At 44.3% G+C, this 26,134-nt stretch overlaps 1 protein-coding gene across 11 annotated transcripts in view; it reads left to right on the top strand.

Moving 5' to 3' along the window:
* Window positions 1-26,134, top strand: part of FBRSL1 (fibrosin like 1) — an 866,837-nt gene that overhangs the window by 813,874 nt on the left and 26,829 nt on the right. For 8 of the 11 annotated variants that reach the window (XM_075012787.1, XM_075012779.1, XM_075012783.1 and 5 more), the window contains 4 exons: window positions 13,404-13,797; window positions 15,519-15,772; window positions 22,607-22,842; window positions 25,573-25,623. In XM_075012787.1, coding sequence (XP_074868888.1) covers window positions 13,404-13,797; window positions 15,519-15,772; window positions 22,607-22,842; window positions 25,573-25,623 — 935 coding nt within the window. Of the gene's footprint in view, window positions 1-13,403; window positions 13,798-15,518; window positions 15,773-22,349; window positions 22,511-22,606; window positions 22,843-25,572; window positions 25,624-26,134 lie in introns of all 11 variants that reach the window. The other 3 variants (XM_075012788.1, XM_075012780.1, XM_075012786.1) reach the window with 2 other exon arrangements.

Below are 26,134 nucleotides of genomic sequence, written 5' to 3'. Positions count from 1 at the left end.
CAGGCCCCTGCGCTCCATCTATCATCCTTCATTAGGACAGCTATTGGCAGCTAATTAAGTGGTGATGGGCCCAAGCCATGAAACTAATCAAAATGAGTTCGTATGGTAACCTTCAGGCTGCGAGCGGCTGGCTGTCACCAATGAGGAATGTAACATTTCTTTTTCTTCTCCCTTGGGGGCTTTTTCTTGGGTCTGTCAAACCAGACAGCCAAACCAGATTCGGACAGGAACCAGTGTGGCAAGGAGAAATTATAACAAACCACAGGCAGTACAGGTTGACGAGCGGCTGGAGGGAGCAAGAGAGTAGCTTTGTACATTTCAGCACCATCACCTTTTGACCAGAGGAGCTGGAGAGGAAGGAGAAGCAGAGAAAGTGGAATGTCCTTGACCCTGTACATCCATGGCTCGATAGGGGGATGGTTCCTGAAATCTTGCCCCATTCCCAGCAAAAAAGAGTGTGTTTGGCCAAGTGCTGTTTCTCAGACCTTGCCTATGCGTGCAGACACATGTAGCGTATGTATTATCACATGCTACACTGAAAGGCAGGCTGCATCCTCACTCACTGCAGTGTACAGCAGGGAAGGGCTCCAGCAGTGGGGAGGCAGATGGGATTTTAGGGGAATAAATGTAGTGTTTTAGACCTGGGAGGCACTGTTGGGCATACAGAAAGCCTTGTGGGGTTCAGAGCACACTAAGCTACTCTGCTTGCCTACGCACTGTCACGCTGCTCTTCACACCCCTGCTAGCTGCACATTCAGTGTCTGGACTCTACAAGCTGCCCTAAGGCTAAGTCTACCCTTAAAACAGTAAAACGCTGCTGTGGCAGTGCTTTAAAGTGTAAGTGTGGTCACAACACCAGCACTCTGGCTGAGTCTACACTTGCCCCCAACTGCGAAGAGGGCGCGGTAATCAGGGCCGCGGGAGATTACTAATGAAGTGCTGTGGTGAATATGCAGCACTTCATTGGGCAAATTTTCTCCTGTGGCATCTTTGAAGCATGAAACTTCAAAGTGCTGGCGTGCATGTAGCCGCGGGCACTTCGAAGTGCCCACAGCTACACGGATGCCAGCACTTTGAAGTTTGATGCTTCGAAGATGCCGCATGGGAAAATTTACCCAGTGAAGTGCTGTGTATGCAGCGCAGCACTTCATTAGTAATCTCCCGCGGCCCTGATTACCATGCCCTCTTCGAAGTTGGGAGCAAGTGTAGACACAGCCTCTGTGTAAATCACCTAAGTGAGGAGCCTAGCCCCCTCCAGTGCTGTGAGCCTGTTTACACTAGCGCTTTACAGCACTGTAATTTGCTGCACTTCAAGGGAGGGTGTTTTTTCACCTATGAGCCAGAAAGTTGCAGCATATTAAGCGGTAGACACGGACTAAGTGCAGGCCCACTCTCAGTTAGCTATCGATTTAACTTCTCTGCTCCAGATTGTCTGAAAGATGTTTCAGGCTACTTTGGAGGCAATTTAGCTTTCGGATTTTATTTTAACGATCCTGTGTGCATTCAGGGTTCTCTGGTGTCTTTTTTTTAAAAATCAGAACCTTGGTACGATTGTTCAGATGAGATAAAATTGTTGTGTTAGCCCCAACGGGGTATTCTACAATTTGGCAGATCCTTTGCTTGATGCAGTAAGAAAATGATTTGCAGTTTAACCTCTTAAATTAAACCAGTGTGACCTGAAATAGCTCAGCCTGATTAAAGCTTTGTTAAAATAAATTGTGAAAAAGCGTAATCATGTTTCCAATGTGACCTTAGCAAATCTGCTTTCTTCTTTGATGTGAGACAGCAATTAGATGACCCTAAACAGATGTTGGTTTCTTTTGAAAATTATATAAAATGAACTATATATGAAAGATACAATTTAGAGAATTGAGGCCTGAAAGGAGTTTTATATAACAAGCTGTTCTAGTATGCTGAACAGCAATTGCTCTTGGAGGTTTGAGCTATTGATCTATTGGTGGGGGTTCAATTTCAGTGGAAAGACCTGTGTACGTAGTTTAATTGGAGTGATTAATAACTCACTCACAGTGCCAGATGGGAATCAATATGAATTTCAAACAGCAAAAATGGTAGGTTTTCCCCTATGGTGTAGCAGTATTGTATGGTATTTGCACTTCCAATGCTAATAAAAAAACCTACATAATTCGTTGATATACAGCAGGGCTTTGTCTTTTTGAAAGTTTCAATTTAATAAGTTGAATACAGGTTGAACCTCTGTAGTTAGCACTCTCTGGTCCGGCAACATCTGTGGTCTGTCATGATTTTAATTAGATGGATGTCCATTTTTCATGAGTTTGACCAAGATTCCCACAGTCCCATAAAGTTTGTTTACAGCCACCAGTCCTGGCTCCCAGTGTTCTTTGTGCTATTATTTAGCTCTTGTTTACCGCTAAATGTCTTCTAAGAGCCAAGTAAGCAGGGAACTGTGGGTCTTGCTGCTAGACAACGTTGACATTGAATGGGTTTGCAAATTCTCTGGTTCAGCACCACTCAGATCCCAAGACTGCCAGCCTAAAGAGGTTCAACCTGTGATTGTGTTTGCTTGGGTTTGATGTGAGTATTTGTGTTTGCTTGAGGTTATAGTAGTCTCCCTAATCCTATGTATCTTGCTTCTTGTCCATGCTTTCTAAATAAAATGGCACCTACGGGACAGTATAGGTTACCCTTACCTAGTAAACACAAGATGCATGTGTATTGTTTTGTGGCAAGGGCAATAGAATGCCTCGCATATCATTGCTTTTCAGCTAGCCAGCATCCGCTTAGGAGCAGAACTGAAGGGATTTCACCTCAGCGTGTTTGATCCAGTGTTATAGTCCTGGATTAAAAGACAGCATGAAACTTCCAATCTCATTACAAATCCAGCATTTGCAGTAGGTGCCTGGGCTGTAAATCCAGTTTCAGCTTTGCATTGAATCTGTGCCAAAAACGACTTTACTATGGAAATGCAGTGTGACTGACTCTTCTGAGGATTTGAATGGTGTTCCTTGTTCTTTATGCCCTGAGTCCAATCCTTACGTTGGGTGCCCATTTCAGCTCAGTGTTTGCAACTTTGCAGTGTCGTCATGCATGCTAGCAGCTAACGCGACTGGATATAGCATTGCAAGCTTGAAATCTCCCAGAATAAAACACCCCATTAAAAACTCATAAAGCAGCAAAACAGCGTCAAATCCATAGATCTTAGTGGTGTTAGGAGGCATTTCTGTAAAGGAAAAAAAAATCTCCTTTGTTCTTGAAGTTTTTCCCAACTCTGGGTCAGAATCCACACAGCTGCTGAGGAAGCACAAATATGCAGCAGACAATGCTTTGATTTTTATATAAATATTTCTCAAAGAATTCTTTCACATTGCAATCTGTTAATGCTAATGGAATTAAATCAGCATGCCCAAGCATTTAACTGTTCACTGTTCAAAGGTAAAAACCCATAGGGAAATTAGATTAATTTGCAGTATATATTGTGCATGTGATATTCACCATTTCCTAAACCACTTTGCCAAGTTAGTACTTTGGTGCTGGTAAAGCCATGACTATATAAGTAAGGAAAAGGAACATTGTGCTCCTGAGGGAAGTGATCTAGCCAGTTTGGAATGAAAATTTTGGAGAATCGCTACTCTCACACTTGTGGGTCATCAGCTCTGTGTTACGGCTTTGACATGCTTTCCTTATCAAACTGTACTGCAAATGACTTTAAATGATTGTACTTTTAAACTTGGGTGCGTCAGAAAAACGATACACTTGAAAGTTAATTCTGAGGTCTGCACTGATGGCTTTTTGCCACTGTTGCTTTCTTCCAGTTTGAGAAGCTGAAGGCTTGTTACAGCCCCAGCATACAGCAATCTAGCAGGTTAAATGACTTGGGCAACACAGTTTATTAAAACTGGCAAGTGCTCGCTCCAGTTCTTTTCCTGATAGTCGAGGCTGTCGGCAAGAGTAATTGATAGTGGCAGCTGTTCTGAGGGTGTCTTAGATTGTTGCAAGACGATTTGACTTGACAGACAGCTCTGTACAAATGAACTGAGTGATAGGGCCTGAATCCAACTTGATTGCAAAAGGAACTTCCTGGTGAAAGACAGCAGCAAAAATCATCCACCAGAGCCGAACTTTGGGAATCAATGACAACAACAAATTAAAAAGCTTCCCTCACTCATTTTTATTTCAGTGTTGCAAGCTCAAAGCAAGGCATGGGGGTGTGTGCTTATATATATATGCATATATCACCTTGCTCTGCAGGAAAAAACTTTAATATTTATTATTTGTTGAAAGGTCACTAGGTGCCTGTTGTGTTTTGAAGAAGAGCATGCATTTTGGAAGAACTCTTTTTCATAATGGTGTGGGGTAAAACTAACCTTCGGAGCAGACAATGAGAGTCACAGGGGAGATGAAGTCTTTTCATCATGATAGTAACAATTCACATTCTATGGCATCTTCCGTCCAAGGATCAGCCCTAATGAATTAATCAGCATAGCCTATTGAGATAAAACAAGCTAACTCCATTTTTACAGCTGGAGAGCCTGGGGGATAGAGAGACTGCTCAGGGTAACACACTGCAGCCAGATCCCTTGACTCATAGCCTGGTGCTGTTCCCATGAGAGCACCTTTCCTTACTTATACTCAGTGGTATTATGAAAAAGATGAAATGTTGGCTCCACGTATAAGGGCATATAGGTTTGCTTACTGCATAGACTTAATCTATGGGTAGTAGTGTGCAGTTTTCCCATCCTGTGCATCACTTCTCTGTGATCGGCTCATAATCCTTGTCCTTGTTTCAATATTAAATACAGTTTACATATGTGATGCCATTAAGAAAAATCTTTTTTGTTTTGTTTTGCTTTAAGATATAAGTTGCAAGTCTTTATTTTCTTAATAAGAACAAGTTGCAGTCATTAGATATATATGAAGGGCCATTTATGGTGACCAACTTCCACACTTTAGCTCTAACAGCCTGAAACACACAGTCCAAGCAGGCTAATCCATGGTATGTCTGATATTTTAATTAGTGCCATCTTCAGATAGTAAGTAGCCTTAGGGGCCAAAACATAGGAACAAGAGGGATAATGAAGTCTTGCTTACATCACTTCTTACCTTCTATGCACGTTATAAACATCAATTACTGTAGCGTGCCTCAGTGCCAAAACAAAATGCTTTGTACCACCACATACTTGAAAGTACGTTTGTACTGAGCGTTACCTATTTGCCTTTCGTAATGCTGCATATATGCAAAGTGGTATTTTTAAATTGTGATGTAGCTTGATTAAATAAGCTCTTCCTTTGGATATTTTCATTGTTTATTCTGGGTGCTGCAAAATCTCATCTTTACTTGACTGATGCCTAACGCTGTGGATTCAAAGCTCACATCTGTGACTCATGATTATTTCAATATGTATGCCCCATTAACTCTTGTTGCTATGCTTCCACACAGCGCTTGCTTCAGTTGCAATAACCAAGGTGTCTGTATGGTTCAGGATTAATGATAGTTGTCCTGGGTTAGGTTCATTGTTCTATCTATTTTTCCATGCATCGGTGGAATGCATTTGTTATGTGCACCAAGGCCTGTGTGGACATGCACTACCAATAGAATCCACGATGCCCACCATGGGTGTCTTTGTGTGCTCTGCTAATCAGCTGGGTGGCACCTGAATCTTTCCTGGGCAGGCGCCCATGTTCTCAGTTTACAGGGAACGCTCGTTAGGTCTGTGCTGCACAGGAATGATGGGGGTAGAATGCGTGTAATTAGGTTAAGCTAGATTGTTGCTGGATTTTTTTAATAAGATGCTATGGAGGGTGGGGACTGGGGAGGGTTGGAGACTTTTTTTCTTGTTACCATTTTGTTACCATCCTTACTTTTTGACTTCCCTAAAAAGGAAGTGCAGAGGGCTAGAAAGCACAGCCAGATTACACCATTTTCTTATTTCAAAGAACAAAGGTAAGGTGTGCGCACAAGATGTGAGAATTTCCACTTATATCATGTTTATGTGTGGACAAGGCCCTTTCAGCAACAGCCTGCATCCACAAAGAGCAAGAGGCAGGGCAGCCAGTCTGGAAATACTCTTTTCCCTATATACTCTTTGTACAACAGCAGCCACCTGTTGGAGTCCTCAGAGCAGACTTTGGCAGACTGCAACTTGAGCAACTCTTAGTCATCTTGAAAGTGAATTCCTGTAATAGAACAGTGTTTAATTTGCATCTGGAACTTATATTATATTTAGTCTGCAATGGTGTATACCTGTCTCTCAGATGCTAGTGGGGTTGGGTGGAGAGACTGTTTTTTAAAATGTATTCTCATAACAGATTTTAAATCCAATCAGATTTTACATCAGGGATGTGCAGCAGGTTCATTTAGGCTCAGATAAACCCTTCAGGAATTTACTTTCCAAAATCAAAATCTATTGTATTTGTCGGTCAACTGTTGGGTCCCTCTAGGACTTTTGGATCTTAAATCAACAATACCGCATGTACTCAAACATTGTCTGAAAGCAATAGCATACGCCCACATTGCTGTTTAAAAATACGCACGTTTTCTTCTTAGCCATATCTGAATAGTGAAGTAGCATACTATTGGTATTTTGCAGCATCATAAGTATTAATTGTAGGTGATCAAGCAGGCATTTGGAGATCCTTTTGATTTCCTTTGTTAGTCAGCTTCAAATATGTCCTCTCCTTTTTTTCTTTTTTTTCTTTCCTATACTCACCCCACAAAAACCATGATGTGTTTAACTGTCTTATTAGCAGAAGAAGGCTCTCTTGGTGGAAGAAGTCCCATGCATGTGGTTAGAAAATGAACCAGGTTGGCATACTGAAAAGGGGTAGTGCTGTGCGTGGTAGGGAAAGGCAGATGCGTTCCAGCATCATGTGGCTGAAACATGAATCATTGTAAATGTCAGATATCCTATGAAAGAAAGAGCTGAACTGACATGCGTTCAGCTTTAATTAAGCTTGAGTTATTGGAGCTGACTGTCAAGTCTTAGGCAAATTGCCTCAGCCTGTTATCATTAAGCATGAAAATTAACTGTTCTAGGACTTGGTAAAAATAAACACACATTTGTTGCTGGAATGTTCCAGCGTGGTATTGTGAATCCAGGGGATGGTCATGTAGGTCTGTATGATGCAGGGTGGGGATATGTGGTCTGAGGTGTATAAATTATAGTGCAGAAGAAAGAAGATGTCAGAGCTCAAGGAACAATTTCCATGTGTGAATAGCAGTCATCTCTGATTAAGGGAAGGCAACTTGTGGAGAAGAGGTAAAAATAAAATTCCCTTAGCGAGAGAGTGTGGGGTAGAAGTTCTTTTAGATATTTTGAAGAAGGAAGCTTTGAAGTTCTGGATGCTGTTCTGGGTGGACAATTAAATCACCTAAAACAATAAAAACACAGTTTTTTAATGGAGCTCAGTAAGGTTGGAACAAAGCTGATTTAGTGCTACTGTGCAACCTAAATCTATATGAGGGATACATGAACACGCTTGTAGATCAAGAATGGAAGGGGGAGTTTTGGCCAGGAATTTGCTGAATAATCAGTTAGTTAGTAGGCATCCTTCGATCCCAAGGGATCATGGGTTTGCACCCTAGTTGGACTGATTCGAGCAGCGTCTTGTGTGGCTGTGCAATCCAATCAGGGAGTGGCAGTCCTTTCCGCTCTGTGAGCAGCAGTAGGCAGACGTCGCTCTGGTATCACGGGCATGGATCTTCCTGAGGGCTCTCCTGTCTTCGACTTCCTTCACGAAGGTAGTTTCATACACAACAAGAGCTTCCTTCACTCCCTGTTTCCAGGTATGCCTGTCTGAGGCGAGCGAATGCCAGGTGTTCACTCTGAGAGAGTGCTGAGGTCACGCTTGCACGTGTCCTTGTAGCGCAATTTAGGTCGCCCTTTCGGCCTCTTTCAAGACGCCAGTTCGCCAAAGAGGAGGTCATTCAGTATTCGGCCATCCGTCATGCATGAGACGTGGCCTGGCCAGCGCATACGCCTCTCTTTGAGAAGGGTGAACATGGAGGCAGTGCCTGCCCTCTCAAGCACTGCGCTATTGGGGACCTTGTCCTGCCATGAGATACCAAGTATGTGCCTAAGGCAGCGCATATGGAATGTGTTGAGTCGCTGCTCTTGTTTTGAGTGCAAAGTCCATGTTTCACTGCCGTACACTAGTGTGCTCAAAACACAGGCTGTGTAGACCTGCACCTCGGTGTGTATAGTGAGCTTATTGTTAGCCCATACTCTCTTCGTCAGCCTGGAGAACATTGTGGCAGCTTTTCCAATGCGCTTGTTGATCTCGCTATCAAGTGACAAGTTGTCCGAGATCATCGAGCCTAGGTACACGAACTCATGGACGACTTCCAGTTCATAGTCTAGCATGCTGATAGATGGCTCATTACACACATTTTGGCCCATCACCTGGGTCTTCTTTAAGCTGATTGTGAGGCCAAATTCCATACATGCATCCGCAAAGTGAGTTATGAGTGACTGCAGTTTCTGCTGAGTGTGAGCAGCAATAGCTGCATCGTCAGCAAAAAGGAACTCCCTTAGATGCTTTGTAAGCACCCTGGTTCTTGCTCTAAGCCTCGACAGTTTGAAGTGGTTGCCGTCCGTTCTCATGCGGAGAGAGATGTCCTCTGTAGCAGTTCCGAAGGCATATTTGAGCAAAACTGCAAAGAAGATGCCGAACAGTGTTGGAGCCAGCACACACCCCTGCTTCACTCTGCTGAGAATCTCAAAGGGTTCAGATGTGGATCCGTCGTATACGACGGTCCCCTTCATGCCTTCATGGAAGGCCCTAATAATGCTGAGCAGATTTGGGGGTTTTGAAGGACAGAACCAAGCAGATGGAACGCTGGGTGGAACACTACTCACAGTTGTACGCCAGAGAGACCGCAGTTACAGAGAGAGCCCTAAATGCCATCGAGCCTCTGCCCACTATGACTGAACTCGATGCTGAGCCCACCTCAGAGGAACTCAGAGACGCACTAAAAGCACTCTGTTCTGGAAAAGCCCCAGGGAAAGACGGTATTCCCTCAGAAATCCTCAAATGTGCCAGTGGTACCCTAGTTTCAGAGCTGCATGGAATACTTTGCCAATGCTGGAGAGAAGGCAGCATACTGCAAGATATGAGGGTGCTAACATCGTTACTGTCTACAAGAACAAGGGTGACAAAAGTGACTGTAACAACTATCGTGGCATTTCCCTTCTCAGTACCGTGGGGAAACTATTTTCACGTGTTGTTCTGAAGAGGCTCAATTTTCTTGCGGAGAGCGTCTACCCTGAGTCTCAGTGTGGGTTCAGAGCCGAACGGTCCACCATAGACATGGTTTTCTCTGATAGGCAACTACAAGAAAAGTGCAGGAAGCAGAACAAACCTCTGTATATTGCCGTCATCGACCTGACCAAGGCATTTGACCTTGTCAGCAGAAAAGGTCTGTTCATGATTCTGGCTAAGATTGGCTGTCCCCCTGAATAATCAGTAAGTCTAAGAAACAAAGCAAAGAAGTTTGGAGGGTTAGAAGGATCATAGTTAAGATGTACCAGATATACCAGGCAGTATAGCTGGTTCATCTTACTATAAATGTAGGCAGTGGTAGGAGGGCCAGGGGGGAGATGCAGATGCAGAAAAGTTTTTAGATGGTGATAATTGGGTATCTGTTTTGGATATTATTGCCCAGGATGCCCCAGGAAAACAAAGGCATTCCTAGAAAATTTGAACATCTGTTCATTGTAAGCATGGTGTATACAGTGTTCATTGCATACCCAAGGGAACTTACTCTGCAGAACTAGTGGTTGGCAGTAGCCCTACATCTATATCTCTGGTGAGAAGGGCTCTCCAATACACCTTTCTAGCATAAGTGTGTGTGTGATGAAGAACTAACAAAGATATTTCATGACTGAAACTGAGATACCATTTGCATAAAAATGCCCTATGTTCACCTGCCTCTGTTCTCCCTGCCAGAGTCTCTAGCTAAACCTCTAGCTCTGAGCAACAGTTGATCTGTAATCCAAACTGGGCTGTGGATTCAAATGTCACATTCTGCCTGCATCTCTGTAACAAACTAAAACAAAAGCGTGGACCCAAATACATGCCATGTCTGAATAGTTTGGGCCTGGACCAGTCTCTGCTTTCTTCTAACCACCTCTCTCTGTGCTTTCAGTTTTGCTTTCATGCGGTTTTACTATCTGCCCACCCCCATGTAAATCAAATCCATGAAGTGGTTTTATTTCAGCTATTAAACAGTGATGATCACCTGTGAGAGTTATTACCTATCCACATATGACTCTCATTACCATGGCATCTGAATATATACGGGTTTCTCCCTATCACTCACACTAGACCTTTTCTTTCTAAATATTTGTACATTCATACTTGACATAGAGGTGAGTGAAAAAAGAGCCTCCTCACTTGTGCCTGTTGCTTTGCTGCTACAAATGAATTTGCATCCTGAGAGTTTTTATTAGTTCTCGAATTGTTCTGATCAGACAAAAACTGAACAAAGAAAAGCATTTCAGGTTGTAATTTGGGAGATGTGAGTTGGCAGTAAGAATTAGATGTGTGACCACTATATTCTACAACTGATTGGTCATTTCCATCATTAGGGGTTTATAGGTTATTACTTGAAGAAAATTGTAGGAAGGACAGAAGTGGGGGTCTTCCAAACCATTTTAGCTGTAGTGGCAGTTGTTTTGATTATGGGCAAAGCCACCCTGGCGGGGCCTGCGGAGGACAAAATGTCTGTGACAGGGTCTGTTCACCCCAGACCTCCCCCGCTTGCACCCCCAAGTTTTCAACTGCTTGCTTCAGGAGCTGTTGGAAAGCCCTGCCATCCTCCAATACAGGTGAGGCCGATGAGCCCGCCACCGCCTCATCCGGAGAGGAGGAAGATGATGGCCCTTGCACCTCCATTTGTAGGGGAAGGACATTAGTGACCTGGGCCCTATCTGTCAAAGTTCTGGGCTTAAAGGCCTTACAGATAGGACAGTGATCACGAAAGTGTCCTTCCCCAAAGCAAATCAAACAGGCTGAATGGGGGGTCACTTTTGGGTATGTGTTTGCTGCATTTTGAACAAGACTTAAAGCCTGGGGAGCCAGGCATTTCCCAGCACCGATGGGGAGGAAAAGCCCTGCCTTGGCTATTAGTTAAAACACTTAAGACTAACTATAAAGTACTAAAACTATTTATACTTCTTCAATATCTATTTACGCTATAATAGGCTAATAGCTAAAGAACTGAGCAGAGAAGGCAAGAGCTCCAATGACTGGCAGTGCAGCGAGAAGGAACTGAGCAAGTTGGGGTGTCAGGCAGTGCATATATTGGTCGCCATATTGGTGCCACCCCATGAGGCTCTGCACCGACCCTATGGCTACTGGCTAAGGCAAAAATCTTCCAGAGACTGAGCAAGCAATCACTCGAAGAAGAACCTGAGTGTTTTTATGGGAATCCTCTGCATAACTGTGGGACCTATGATTCTTTTGAAATATATATTGGGTGGCATCCTGGGCCTGCTCAAAATGAGCAATAAAACTCCCATCAACTTAAATTTAGGCAGGATGTCACCCGTTGGATGTAGATGCGTTAATAAAAATCAGTTAAATGTTAGATTAATGAGAATGTAATTCTTAGAACTAAATAGTCACTTTAAATATTAACCACAATAAAGTCTTATTATTTTTAAGTTCATAAACCAAATCATGTCAGAAGAGTACAGTGAAACTGCTCATGTGTAGTACCTCATATAGTGATTGATACAGGACATCTCTAGATTATCTCAACACAGAGGTCAGTTGATAGAGGGTTGAACTTCCATTTGATCCACCCAAAACTTGGGAATGTCTTTGGAACTTCCACTCCTTTCTGCCATTCATGGGTTATGCAGTCACAACTTTTCCTACGCTCAGGAAGATAGTTGTTTGTGCCTTTCTCCTACTCTGGAGAGGGTTGTGTTTGGGGAGGGGGTGCATGTGCATATGGTGTGTATATGAAAGAGACTACACAGTGGACTTTGTATAACAGTCACAAGCAGTTTGTGAAATTGACTTTTAGCAAGAGGAGTAAATCACCCAGTCATTAGGTGTGTATCGTATAAATACAAAATGATTTGGCCTATTACAGGAAGCCGAGAACTTGAGTCAATACTGCCTCCCTCTAGTTTTATGCCACTGGAACTCTGGTGAAGTCTCTGGGCCAGACAGTAATGAAATGAGACACATGTAGAATAAGTTATGCAGATATTACTGCATATTACATGCTGCATCTCCCCCACTTTATGCATCATGAACACATCTCAATGCTGCCTGGCCCATTTTATGAGTTAAGGGAATTTCATAAGTGAGATATGTCCACGGTAGTATTGAGAGCACGTGTTGGTAGGTGTCCGGGTCCTTTTCTCAGTGACATCATTTAGAGGGTTTGTTGTACATGAAATTGGGGGGCATGTGTGTTGGAGAAGCAATCAACAACAGACTCAGTAAATGGAAGGCTCTTCTTGCGACGAATTCTGGAGCATCCTGGAACTTCAGGGATAGGTACATAATGTTGAAAGAATTATCTTTGAGAATTGAATATTTAGCATGTTATGCATGGTTTGTCTTAGGCCTTTTTTTTTTAATATATATATATTCCTTGGTCTGATTTTTTTGTAAGTGCTGTTTAAACCCTTTTGCTAGCTTGAGCTTCAAACGTCCTTGGAAATAATGAAGGTTCGGCATTTTGCTGTGAGAAAAATCTGTAAGGAATTTAACACGTTAAAGAAACTCATTTGGATCGGTACCTGTCAGCCATTACTTCAGATTTTGGCGTATGTTACACCACAGAGTTCTTTCATATCCACAGAATATTTAGGATGTGCTACTGTGCTCAGTGTTGGTTTTTCCAGACTGGTTTTGTTCCATCATCAGAGGTGAATGTTCATCCAATGAAGAGAGAGGTCAGAGCCATACAAACAGTCAATGTGGCATCTCTCTCATGAAAGGCCTGGGAGTTTGTGCGCTTGTCAGTGATGAGTTATCATCCCTACCACTATGAATGGCAAGGCAAGTTACCTTGAAAAAAAACACTGAGGAATATAACTTAACTCAAAAATCTTGTGATCAGAATTACAGTTCTGGGATTTATCATCTATTCCAGGAAATTAAATTTGACAGGCAATGCATTAGCAGTAATCTGAGGCACATTCGTGTGGTATTTAGTGTTCTATAAGGGTAGTAAGGTTGTATCTGCTTGGTATCAAACCCTCAGTAGACAACAGCTTGATCTTTTACACACACTTGAACGAGTGCCATATTCTGGACAGACTGACAGATGAACATACCATCACATTATGGTGATGCCTCCACAAGCTAAAAATGATTTTGTGTTCCTGGGCAAATATTCTGCACAATTGGAAAATAAACAGGGCTACATCAGGATGTCACTTACCTTTTCCTCTTTCTGTAAGGTCCAACCTTGAATGACAAACCTGAAGCAAAAGCAGCGACCATCCCAAAGGTGTCAGGGCTAGAACGCAGCCGGGAACTGAGCACCGACGTGCCCTTTGCGCTGCCTATCCCCAGCCCCCAGCCAGCTGCTGCCGTTGTGACTTCCACATCTTCTGCGCCCACGTCAAGTGCTAGAGCCAGCCCTCTGTTGAAGAAGGAGCCAGTGATCTCAGCACCAGCACCGCCCCGGCTCACGCCCCAGCCACAGCCTCGACCACAGTCACAACCTCAGCCTCGACCGCAATCTCAGCCTCAGCTAATACCTGAGCTTCGGACCCAGCCTCAGAGTCACATCCCTAACCCTCTCAACTATCAAGTGCATCACCAGGTGGCCCACAACGGACTCAATATCAGGTAGGAGAAGCGGGTGTCTGTATAACTCAAACCCTACCTCCAGGATACCATTAGCTGGAAAGCTACTGAAATCTCTCTAGAATAGGATGTAGTCTTTCTCATTTCACCCATTAAGTGCTCGTCTTATGAGAGGCATTGCATCCATCTAGGCCAGTCCCACAGAAGCCTGCATTTCCAGCTGTATTGGGTAGCTGCATGAAAGAGATTGTGACTAGAGCTTCCCTAGTAAATGGGGTTTGTATAGCTGGGGGGCAAAACTGTCTAGGTCTGGCCTGCAATGCATGTGCAATCTTTTCCATCAGAGCCAGTCAACAAAGGCCTAAGTTATTAGAGAAGTGGGGGGCAGTATGGATTTGAACAAACCCATTTTTCCCCCATAGATGCCAGTTGCAAACCTATAGGCAATCTTTGGATTTGGCATGATCACCCATGTTCATGCAACAAGGATGCAGTTTAACTGGTTCACCAGAAATAGTGGGATTAGGGGCTACTGGAAAATAAATCAAATTCCATTCCCATGTGACCTTTTCCCAGGGAGCACAGGTCAAACTGAGAGTGCATCAGCCAACGGTTGCCTCAGACTGCGACTCTCGATATAGAGCCAAAGAGCTGTGCCACGTAACGTTCTCCCTAGCTGCAGGGCTAGCATGGGGCACAGTTTGTCCTTCAGCGTATTTTCATCCAGGAAGTAAGACGCAAAGCTTTATGATTCTGGAGTAGAAATAAAATAGGGGTGAGCCTGGAGAAAGAGGTGACCGTCCAGTTAATCTACAGAAAGAAATAGGGACCTGGGCAGTCCTTTGTTGGGGCAGAAAACACATCATTGCTCCCAAATCAGCCTGTTGAATTAGGTTAATTCAGCGAATAGTGTTAGCAAGGTCTCTTAACCTCCTTGGCTGCAGAAGAAGATAAGGGACTGTCACTTACTCCCAGTTTGTGTAGCACCTACCATAGCGGGGCCTCTTCTTGGGCATGGCCTTTAAATATTACCCCAATATAAATATTCGGTAACAACATGCTATTGGCTGTATTCAGACAAACCCTCAAATGTCTGGGCTTAGATTAATCACAAGACATTGATGTTGTGGCAGTATATGATGATGATGATAATAATTGAATTTCTGTTGCCCTGCCTGCCCCTCCACAAGCTCTGAGGATACTGTGTCACAGAAGAAACAGAAGCATCTTTTTAAAACTGTACAATTAAAATAATACAATATGTACAAACATATCCTATTGATTATGAATAATACGACTGTAAAGATCGCAGGACAAGCGTAATATGATTGCAGTAGTTCAGAGCACAGCACCCTCAATGTACATAGTAACTGAAAAACGAATTACAGATTTGGAGTTTTGTGGTCACCAGAGAAACATGTTGCCAGTGCAAGGTCATCACAGGCACTAAGTAGGGACGCAAATGCAACTGCCATTAGAGCACCTCACCATCCACTAACACGCAGCTGGGAGAGCTGCATCCTGTTCCATCACAAAGAGGGAATGTCAGCCAGGAGGACACAAGCCAAACCCTGCCCTGCTGGGAAAGGTCATTGAGATCTTTAACTCCTACCTGGGCAGCTTGCAGGAATGGGGAGAAAGAGGAGGGGTTTCATGGCTCCCTGCTTGGGGAGGTCCTAGGTGCCTGACACTATGTGAGTGTGATTCTCTTGTGTAGTAACATGCTGTTTCTCTCTTTCTTCTCCACATTTCTCACCCCACAGCAGGAGCAGCAGTGCCAGCAGTGCAGCGAGCATCAGCCTCCCCAAACACCTTCCCCTCTCCCCCCAGATCCCCCCTCACCATTCTTCTGGCCCAGCCCTGCCTCTCTCCATCTCTAATCTTGCTACCTCGCACTTCCCTCTCAGATCACAGACCCAACACCAGCACCATCCGGCCATGTTCGCCACCCCACCCACGCTCCCACCACCACCAGCCTTACCCACCAACAGCCTTGTGATACCAGGACACCCTGCAGGTAGGTCCTCTGCTTTTCACCACGGTGGGTCTCTTGTGCATGCACAGTGTTTATTGAGGGGTTGGAAATGGGGGAATGGGTGAGCAGCAAACAATACAAACATCCCTTTTGGCAAGGTCTCCTGAAATGGTTGAGTAGTATTGCAACAAGGGAGAGTTCCTGAATTTGGCATGCATGCTGAGGCCTAGGTTAACCAGCGGGACGGTTGTTGTATATTCCTCATTCCCTGACAAAAGAAAGAAGGGGAGAGCTGGAATTTTCCATGGAGCTTAGCTGAGTTAGGCCCCCAACTGGATTTGGGCACCCAAATCGCTTAGGCACTCTTGGCAATCCCATTCTAAATTCATGTGTTCATTTAAACATGTTCTAGGCTGCGTCTTTGCACCTGCCTTTGTTAGCCAGCATGTGTTCTTTTTGTAATAAGCTTTAGGATGGTTTGCTAAAAATAGTAACAGAGAGGTAGCTGTGTTAGTCTGTACTCCAACAAAACAAAGCGGCAGAAATGCAGCACTTTAAAGACTAACAAAATGATGTGGTCGGTGGTAAGCTTTCGTGGGACAGACCCACTTCTTCAGATCAATTTCAAAATTGATCTGAAGAAGTGTCTCTGTCCCAGAAAAGCTCATCACCGACTACATCATTTTGTTAGCCTTTAAAGTGCTGCATTTCTGCCACTTCGTTTTGCTAAAAAAATAGTTACTTTCTAAACAGGGCAGCTTGTCCAATCACTCTGGTGTTCCCCTCACTCTGGTTCTCCCAGGTATGTTGAGTTGTGCCATTAATTATGTTAATTACAGCATTTAGTAAATAAATACAGATACTCAATGCCCGCATTGGAAAAAGCTGCTGTTTAGACCTGATTTGAAGAACTCTGTTCTGGTCAGCAGAAAGGATAATAAAATAGACAGAATAATAAAACAGATAAAGTAGATGCTCCCTCCCCAGCGTTAAAGGCACTGAGCGCTGCCGTATGACTTTTTGTTGTTTTTTGTAGCCTTTTTGAAAAGTTTCTTTTGTAGTCCGTTCCCCCCCCGCCCCCCGCTCCCCATCCATACTGTCAAGTTTGCCCTAATGGCCTGCTGGTTGTTCCTCCATTAACTTATAGCTGTTCCTGTGGGAAAGCCTGGCAGCTGGAGAGTTCCTTGAAATTCTGACTTGCTGGGCCTCCTTTTGATCTGTCATTTGACTCTATAACGAACTCAGCAGGGATTAACAAGGACAAGGATTGACAAAAATGCACCCTTCTGTTTCCTATGAAGTCAGTTAAAGAGAGTAGGGAGAGAGAAGCTCTGCTGCCAGAAACTTCGATGGCTTGGCATCCTGCTTTCTTTCGATTTCTGGGGCTAACCATCCCATTATTTAGATTTGCCCTTTTAAAGGGGTGGAAATAACAATTGCACCCAAACTCTCAAGGCAACATTAGACCAAAATATTCTGGCTCCCAGCCAGGGCTGTCATGGTGAGACGCCTGCTTTCAAGGACCTGGCTCTGCCTAGAATTTCAGCCACATGGCTGGGGACATGTTGGGCCTCACAATGGGGATTTATTCTTCTTCCTCTGCTTAAGGCAAAAAGACTTAGAATCCCAGTGATAGACAGCTTGGCTGGAATGCACCAGGTTAGAAGAGGCACTCAGAGGGAACATGGGCCCTTTAGGTTCTTAATTCTTTTCCCTCTGTAGGAAGAAAGCCTTCTTGCTTTTCTCCCTTTACATTTCAAGTAAGAGCTGCCCTTTGGCACTTCTGCTCACGTTCCAAGGCAGTGAGGCAGAGTTCATGCTGGCTTCCGGTAATCTGCATGTCAGCGATGCTAATGAGTTAGGTCAGTGCATATGAGTGTAACGAGGAAATGATATGCTTGTGCTAAGCCATCTTTTTTTAAAAAAAAAAAAGAAAATCTGGCAACCCAAAGACTGATGAAGTAACTTGCTACTGGCCCCTATGTGGGCTGCTTCTCAGGAGCTCCATTGCTGAGCCCTGATGTATGCTAGCCAAAGCTTTTTGTCCTCTGTTTTGAGTTTTAGGGGATATATTTCAGCATTAGCAAAACAAAATGGCAGCCATCCACATTCTTTCCTCCTGATCCCTATCATAGTGTAATCACACACAAGGAGATACAGATTACTGGGTCTTAGGGTCTTTGCATAGATAGCTGTGTGACTGAGTGTCTAAACTCACTGTAGCAGGCATCACCGACCAGCACAAATAGCTTGTCCCAATTCCACACTCTAAAGCCAGTTTGCAACTCCGATACTGCTCCCATCCCCATTGTGTGACAGTCTCTTTTGGGAAGCTTAATGCGTGCCTACCTGCTCCTCCGTTTCAGTTCCTCTTCTTTTACTGACAGGAGCCAAGTTGTGGTGAAGGGCTAAAATCTGGATCCAAGCACAGATCCACCAGACTGACTTCAGGTCTCTTAACGAAATTGGATATTGAGGCACTTACAGCTGCCAGCTCTTTTATCCCTTCTTCCAAAAAAAAAATGTGGATTATCTTGTTGCTAACAGAAAGATCCAGGTTCTTTGTGTTATGCCAGATTTAAAAAACACATATAGTTTATTTTCAGCAAACTCACATTATCTTTAAAGAGGTTAGATTTTCATTATAGTTATTTATAATATATTTTAGTGCTCGCCTAAATAAAATCTCACTGTAGGCTCCATATATTCATATGCCAAACTCTTGAATATTTCAAGTAGTTTTATTTTGTTTTTCACTTCTGCCTACGTGTTAAGCTATTATTATTATTATTATTGCTGCATGTAAATGGTACTTCACAAAGAGATTGCACTGTCTCCTAAAAATCTTACGATGCAATTTTAAAAAATATTCTAAAGTTCTAAGTGTTCAAAATCATTTAAACACTTTCCAGCCTAAATCTCACTGACTTTCAATGAGGTTCAGTTCTGAAGTCCTGTTTTCAAAAGTGACTTAGGAGCCTAAGTTATTTATGGGTACTTTTGAACATTTTATTCTTAGAAGTGAACTAGAACGGCAGAAGATTCATTTTCTCCTCTCTAATTCTGCTGCAACTTAAAGGGAATGTTTTCTTGAAATCATTACAATGTTAGGACACAAGCATCTTCAGCAAAGTGTGTGTGTGTGTGTGTGTTTTATCGGCATATGTGATAATAATGATAATAGGACAGCAGCGGTTTCGTGTCTACACACCTAGCACAATGAAGTCCTGATCCATAATTGGGGCTCTCAGGCATTGAAGAAGAGTTCTGGAAGTTTGTCTCTTTCACCAAAAGATATTGATGCAATCTCTCCATCTGGTCTCTACAATTCTAGACAACATTTACATAAGAAATAATCAGGAATCTCCTGAATTAATGGTGAATATTATTAAAATTTGAGAGCAGTCCTGTTTACTCCCTCTTCCACAAAATAAAAAACCACCACCTGAACACGAGTTATTCATTGCAAATTGAATTTTATTGAACCTCACAGAGAGTTTGGGTGCAGAGGTTAAACTTTTGGGATAATGCTAATAACACACAAACATCATGGAAAAGGATACATGTTTCAGATGCATAAAGAAGTTTCCCATATCCAGGGCACCTCAAATGCTGCAGGCTGAACTACTGAAATTTTCATAGTGGGTGAAAGTCAGTCCTTTGCGGAGGGATGTGTTAATCTGATGCTGAAGATTTCAGGGGACAGAAGCATTGCATAAGCCTTGTGATGTTCCCCCACAGAGCCTCAACAAAATTAAATGGGGGGGGGAAAAACCCTTCTAATTCATGATTTAGGCATGTCCCAAAGTAACTACAACTAAAAACATTGTACACCTAGCTAAGGGGTCATTTACAAGTGCCCTATTGAGTAACTAGTTTTTCAACGCATTTTAAAAGCTATAAATGTGCTATTCCAAGTGAGGGCCTTCTTGTAACTAGTGCTATTCTCATTATTATGGGCCTGCCTTGTGTTGGAATGAATGGGAGCAGAAGGTGCTCTGCACCTCACTAGATCGATCACCGTGTCAGGGTCTCTTTGCAAAAAAGGAACACAACTGTTATGCTGTACAACAAAAATGCTAGACAAAGGGCCTGATTTTCAGGAGAAATGCTCAGCCAAGGGTGTGCCTAGTGCTGTTGAAAATCTGTCCCCATCTGGAACAAGGGCCAGTTATCCTCCTATATCAACACAGAAGGGAGACCCTGGATCCTAGGATAGAACATTTTTCTTTCTATAGCTGTGTCTACACGTGCACGCTACTTCGAAGTAGCGGCACTAACTTCGACATTAGGCGGCGAGACATCGAAGTCCCTAACCTCATGAGGGGATCGGAATAGCGCCCTACTTCGACGTTCAACGTCGAAGTAGGGACCGTGTAGACGATCCGCGTCCCGCAACGTCGAAATTGCCGGGTCCTCCATGGTGGCCATCAGCTGGGGGGTTGAGAGATGCTCTCTCTCCAGCCCTTGCAGGGCTCTATGGTCACCGTGGGCAGCAGCCCTTAGCCCAGGGTTTCTGGCTGCTGCTGCGGCAGCTGGGGATCCATGCTGCAGGCACAGGGTCTGCAACCAGTTGTCGGCTCTGTGGATCTTGTGTTGTTTAGTGCAACTGTGTCTGGGAGGGGCCCTTTAAGGGAGCGGCTTGCTGTTGAGTCCGCCCTGTGACCCTGTCTGCAGCTGTGCCTGGCACCCTTATTTCGATGTGTGCTACTTTGGCGTGTAGACATACCCTCACAGCGCCTATTTCGATGTGGTGCCGCGCAACGTCGAAGTTGAACATCGACGTTGCCAGCCCTGGAGGACGTGTAGACGTTATTCATCGAAATAAGCTATTTCGATGTTGGCTTCACGTGTAGACGTAGCCTATAGCAGCTGCAATCTTCTTCAGATCTTGAGGCAGGGAAATGAAATGTGTCTTTCCTCCTCCTTCTTTCCCCCTTGCCCCAGTTTTCAATGGGAGAAGATATTGGAGGCAGAGGAGAGGGAAGTGTCAATTACACTCTGACAAAAGAAATGGAGTAGTTAGATAGCCAGTAGTAAAGGTGTTGAGCGTTTACCAGAACTGGTACATTATTCGGAAAAGGTCACTAGGGCTTCACAGTTCCCAGTGCAAGTGTTCTCAGGAGCATGGTGCACACCCCCAGGGCAACATGAGAGGGTGCAAGAAGCGGTCACATGCGCGCACACCCCCAGTGCTCACTCCCCGCCATCAGCGTTGCACTGCTTCGGGGAGGGGCAGGACTGCCCCCACAGTTACCGGAAGTGGTGCAGTGCTTCCAAAGAAAGATGCAGGCAGGAGAGGGCCAGGAGCTGAGCAAGGGGAGGGAGAAGAGAAACATCGATAGGGAAGGGGCAGGGCTTGGGGTAGAGTGGCACCAGTCGCCACTGCCCGCTTTTCCCCCGACATATATCAAAAGGAAGAGAGCACGTCCGAGCCCAGGGGCGCTACTGTGGAGCAGCTTCAGTGCATAAGCCAAGGTGCTTAAATGACTCTGACTGTACATCTCAGCCAACAATGTATGTAAATTGTGTGGTATTCTCTGTGTAGCCTAGTCGGCTAGTGCTTACCATTAGTCACATGAAGTGTGCCACAGTTTGGTTCCTGAGCTTTGTCTCTCACCTGCTAGGCCAGAGCATGAAGTGAAGGCAGCAAGCTCAGCCACAGACCAGAGTTTGAGGCTTGCTGTACTATGTATGAAATCCTGGCATGGGAAATGAGACCTGTGGGCTTACTCCTGGCCAGAGGTTGAATGGCTTCCACAAGAGAGTCTTGCAGACAAGGGGATGGAATAAAATAGTGGGACCCTTGCAGTCTTTATTTCAGTTTTATCCTAACTGAGCCAAGAACAGAGAGCCCCAGAATGGATCTGTGAGTCAGCCTTTAAGTTGCAGCTGCAGCAAAAAGAGCCACTTAAAAATGCTACCCTGTGATCAAGCACTAACCTGGCTGCTTCACACACATACAAAACCCAGCGGAGCTACTCATGTCAGACGGTTTGTGTATCTCTGTGGGTTTGACCTTGTTTTCCTCGGAGGGATGGTAAAGTTTATATGCTGTCATTTCACCATGCCATAATCTTTGATTTGTTTTTAAAAATGCCTTTTTCAAAGGGACACTAACAAGTCAAATTTGGCCAAAAAGGAGAATTTAACAAAATGAAGATGAATGCAAACACTCTTCAAGGTGTTGGGTTGTAGTTTTTTTAATTTCAATGGGAGCAGGTTACTCTTCTGCAGTGCTCACAACACAAACATCACACTACTTAAACATCACGCTACTTTGCTAGTGCAGGAAAATCTGGATGTGAAATGGACTAGTTTAGACTCAGTTGTGACCGTGAAGTTAATGTACCAAAATCAAAAAAGAGATGTTTAGAATTCCCTCGATGTTGGTGATGTTCAATGGGCTACAGTTTAGGGAAGGAGAATCTGTTGTGGGTTGAGGGGCAAAGGACTCAGTCCAGTTTTGCTTGTTAATTTGATAGTGTGCCTTAAAGTTCCCTAACGTGAGTTTTTGTGGCTGGGTTGGGGAGGGGGGAGGGGCAGGATTGTTTATGCTTTATGAAGCCCCACTGTGTTTTCTGCTGTGATGACTCATGGTGTTCTCTCTTGTCTTTAGATACCAGCCTGTTGATATCATTCAACCAACCAATCATGTATTGCCAGCCTCATTCGGGGATTCTGATTGGTACTTTGTCACAGGCATCTCTCTTACCTCCACCAATGAGTCCTCACGTAGAAAACCACCACAGCATGACCTGCAGAAACAGGGAATGCCAGGTGAATATCTGAGTCTCTTTCTTCTACGTCTTTGTGGAACTCATGGGCCGATGGGCCTTTGTGTCTTTTTTTTTTCTCTCTCCCTCTCTCCTCTAGATCATGAACTGCTCAGGCAAGAGCTGAACAACCGGTTTTTGGTTCAGAGTTCGGACCGGGCCGGTGCCTCTCTTGGCCCGGTGCCACTGCTGAGGGCGGAGTTTCACCAGCACCAACACACCCACCAGCACCAACACACCCACCAGCACACATTCACTCCTTTTCCATCCAGCTTACCCCAGACGCCGCTCATGCCACCCTCTGCACCTCCCATGTTGCGTACCCCAGCCCAAAATGTGAGGATAAGTAAAGAATCTTGGGTTTAAAGCCTAAACACACTGTACCAAATTCAGTCCTCTTTATTTCACATAGGTTTCTCTCTCCCACATCCGCCAAGAAGCCCTGCTCATGACTTAAGTCTCTCCACTCTTGAAGTATGTTCTCCTTCCCATTCAGCACCCAGAATATTTATCACCATGTTTCTAGTGTAATAAACAGATACCCAGTGTGGTTCTCAGGCCCCTTATCTTCCTCCTTCATGGTAGTCAACTCTGTACTTTTGTTTAGATTAACAACCCTTCCTTGGAGCCATATCAGCTGGCTCAACTCCTTGACACACACGGAAAGACATGCACAGAGATTCCAAAAGAATAGCTTTCTAATATAAAGTAAAATGTCAAGACAGACTTCGTGGAATATGCCTGGCTCTCTGTATTAGTGCATACAGTGCAGGGTCTGTGCAGTTCTTACTGTAGCACAGTAATTGCACTGCTTGAGTTCAGTGTTGTCCTGTTTGGTTTTCTCCCTACTTCCCCAAGCTGTAGACAGTTTGGGCTCTTATTATTTGATGTGGTCAGCAAACACTAATTGATATATGGCTGGCTCTTTTTGCAGGACTAAACTTTCTGTCCATAAAAGAAGCTTTCTCATTTCTTCACTGCCAGTGCTTGAAACATAATGGGGCTTTTCTGCTGCTAACAAAATCTTTGGGTATCTGGCACACACCAGCTTTGTCAGCTCTTTTAGGCACATTTGCCCTACATCCCTGGCAATTGTTGTTTTGTTAGGTTTTAAAAACAGGATTTTACCTTGTTTCCTTCCTCCATTGCATGCCCCATCTAAAATGTGCACAGTCCTCTTCTACTCAGACTGGTAAAACTGAGCAATAACCATTAAAGGCAGCATTTGGAGAAAACTACCAAAGATTCCTGGGAAATCATATTTCTTATTTTTCTTCCCTGGTGTGAGTTGCGTGCCGACATTGTTCAGTGATAATCCGCTTAGCAACAGAACAATGAAAGTAATATCTTCTGCCCCAAATTGAGCTCCAGGTGCTTGCACGGTGTAGCCATGTGCAAATACCTTCTTCTCTTTTCTTTGGCTGTGCAAAACCAACCCTCAAATGTTCCCTGAAACCTGGTGTGTCATTTGAGAACCTTGATATCCGATCCCGCTGACAGCTCCCTCCCCACCCACCCACACCCCGTTGATGTCAGACTTTCTAGTGAAAACAGCTTGCAAGGCTCTTTTGTTGTATTTTACTCACATCATCTTATATTTCACTAAATCAGGTTTATTAACCCTAATGCCAGAGAGGAGTGTTGAAATCTCAAGCTGCATGTGTTTAGTAATTTACGGTATTTACACTGGTGGGTACATGGCTCCAGTAATAACTGTAATTAATGAAATTACAAATCTGCTCTCCTGCACACAGGATAGCATGTAATAGCAGCTGACTTGCCAAATGAGCAGCATTGCAGTGGTCCTTATTCCTAGCCCCTTGATCTCCCTGCCCCACTCCCCAACAAAATGCTTATTGTTGAAAGATGAAACATGCATCATTTTCTTCAAAAAGGTGTTCAAAACCAGTGCTGGTGAGAATAAATAGGGGACTGTGGTCACATGCGTGGAGATGTTAAAGCCTGAAACCGAGAAGCTGGAGGAGTTCAGAGTCAAGCTGTCTCCAATGAGCACTGAACCCCTCTCTTTGTCTTTTTTGGTGGGGGTGGGAGAAGAATTAATTATCTCTGTGCCTGGATCCACTGGGTCCCTTTGCAAAAAGCAAACTTAATTACATTGAAATCCCCCATACAACAGGTAGGGGAAATTGCTGACTGCATTGGATATTTTGTACTTAGTATTTTGTTTTTGTATTAACTCAGAGCTGGCCAACCCTTTAGGGACTAAGAACCACAGGTAGAGTGCAAAGAGCCATGTGGTCTCTCTATTTATCTCCGTCAATGTCCTCCCCCAGAGCCAGGTACTCTCTAACCCAACCCTCCTCCCCGCCGCCAGAACCAGGTACGCCCCACTCCTCCTTATAACCCAGTCCCCCCACTTCTCCCCCAGAGTCAGGCACCCCCGGACTACCCCCCGCTCAAACCCAATGCCCTCCCCCAGAGCCAGGCACCCCCCAGTCCTCTGCTCAAACTTGATGCCAATGACTTACCAGAGCTGCCGCCACTGCCACCACCTGCTTCTCCCACAAAGTGGTGGGGTGCGTGCGCAGAGTGGTGAATGGCACTCCCAGTGCAGAGCCACGTTTAATTGCTCAAAGAGTGGTGAGCTGGTCACCCCTTTATTAGCTGAACGTTTAAAGTTAAGCCCAAATTGCAGAGCTAAGATCTGGAATAGAATCCAAACTTGCCCAGGTTTTTAACTTAAAACTCCAGTGCATTAGAGAGAGATGCCAGACCTGGCACTGAGAACAACCTCCCTACAGTTTTGATGGTGTGAGTGTTCTAGTTCAGAGCTCTCGCTCAGTAAAAACAAGGGGACCCATTTGGGCAAATTTGGTTACACAGAGAAGCAGTTTTGGGACTGGTGTGCAACCAGGTGCAGTATTTTTACTGCTGCTGGTCAACAGCTGTGAGAGAACTGACCCCATCCTCCTCAATGAGTGTGGAATATTCAGGCTTCCCCGTTCTGTTAAATGCTGTACGGAGGCGCCACAGTTCATTTGAGATCTGTGTTCATTATGGGCTGTGAAACGCAAACTCAACTTTTCTTTTCTCTTTTATTTCCAGTTTGACAAGTACGCTCCCAAGCTAGACAACCCTTACTTTCGACATTCCAACGTGAGTGCTCATGTTTCTAGGTAGTTCTGCTGATTATGCTTCCGCTTGCCACTGCATTGCTTGAATGTTTTTAATTGGTGCAGATGGGCGTTTCGATTCATCCATCCATAAAGTTTCCTATTCTTGTTCGAATGTTTTGTAAATGTTGAATCTTTCTACTTTTTACTTTTGCATTCTGCCTTGCCTTTGCTGGAGCTGGGACGGTGGGGAGTGCATGGAGATTTCTGCGTGTGGATTTTTGCACTCAGAGCTTCCCATGATGCAGTGCCACAGAGCACGTGGTCCTTTCACAAAATTTTGCCCAGGTCACAAGACAAAGGGTACATCTACATGGCAATAGAAGACCCAAGGCGCAGGAGTGGCTGGCCTAGAGCAGTTGACTCAGACTTGAGGGCTCAGGCCGTAAGGCTAAAAATTGCAGCATAGATGTTTAGTCTCTCTCGGGAGCGTGGATCTCAGATCCCAGCCTGAGACTCAGTACTGGGAGTTTTCTTTGCAGCTTAGAGATACC

This window comes from Carettochelys insculpta, chromosome 18 (assembly GCF_033958435.1).
Source record: "Carettochelys insculpta isolate YL-2023 chromosome 18, ASM3395843v1, whole genome shotgun sequence".
NCBI lineage: Eukaryota > Metazoa > Chordata > Testudines > Carettochelyidae > Carettochelys > Carettochelys insculpta.
The sequence above is the reverse complement of the archived record's forward strand: the minus strand, read 5'-3'. Positions and strand labels throughout refer to the sequence as shown.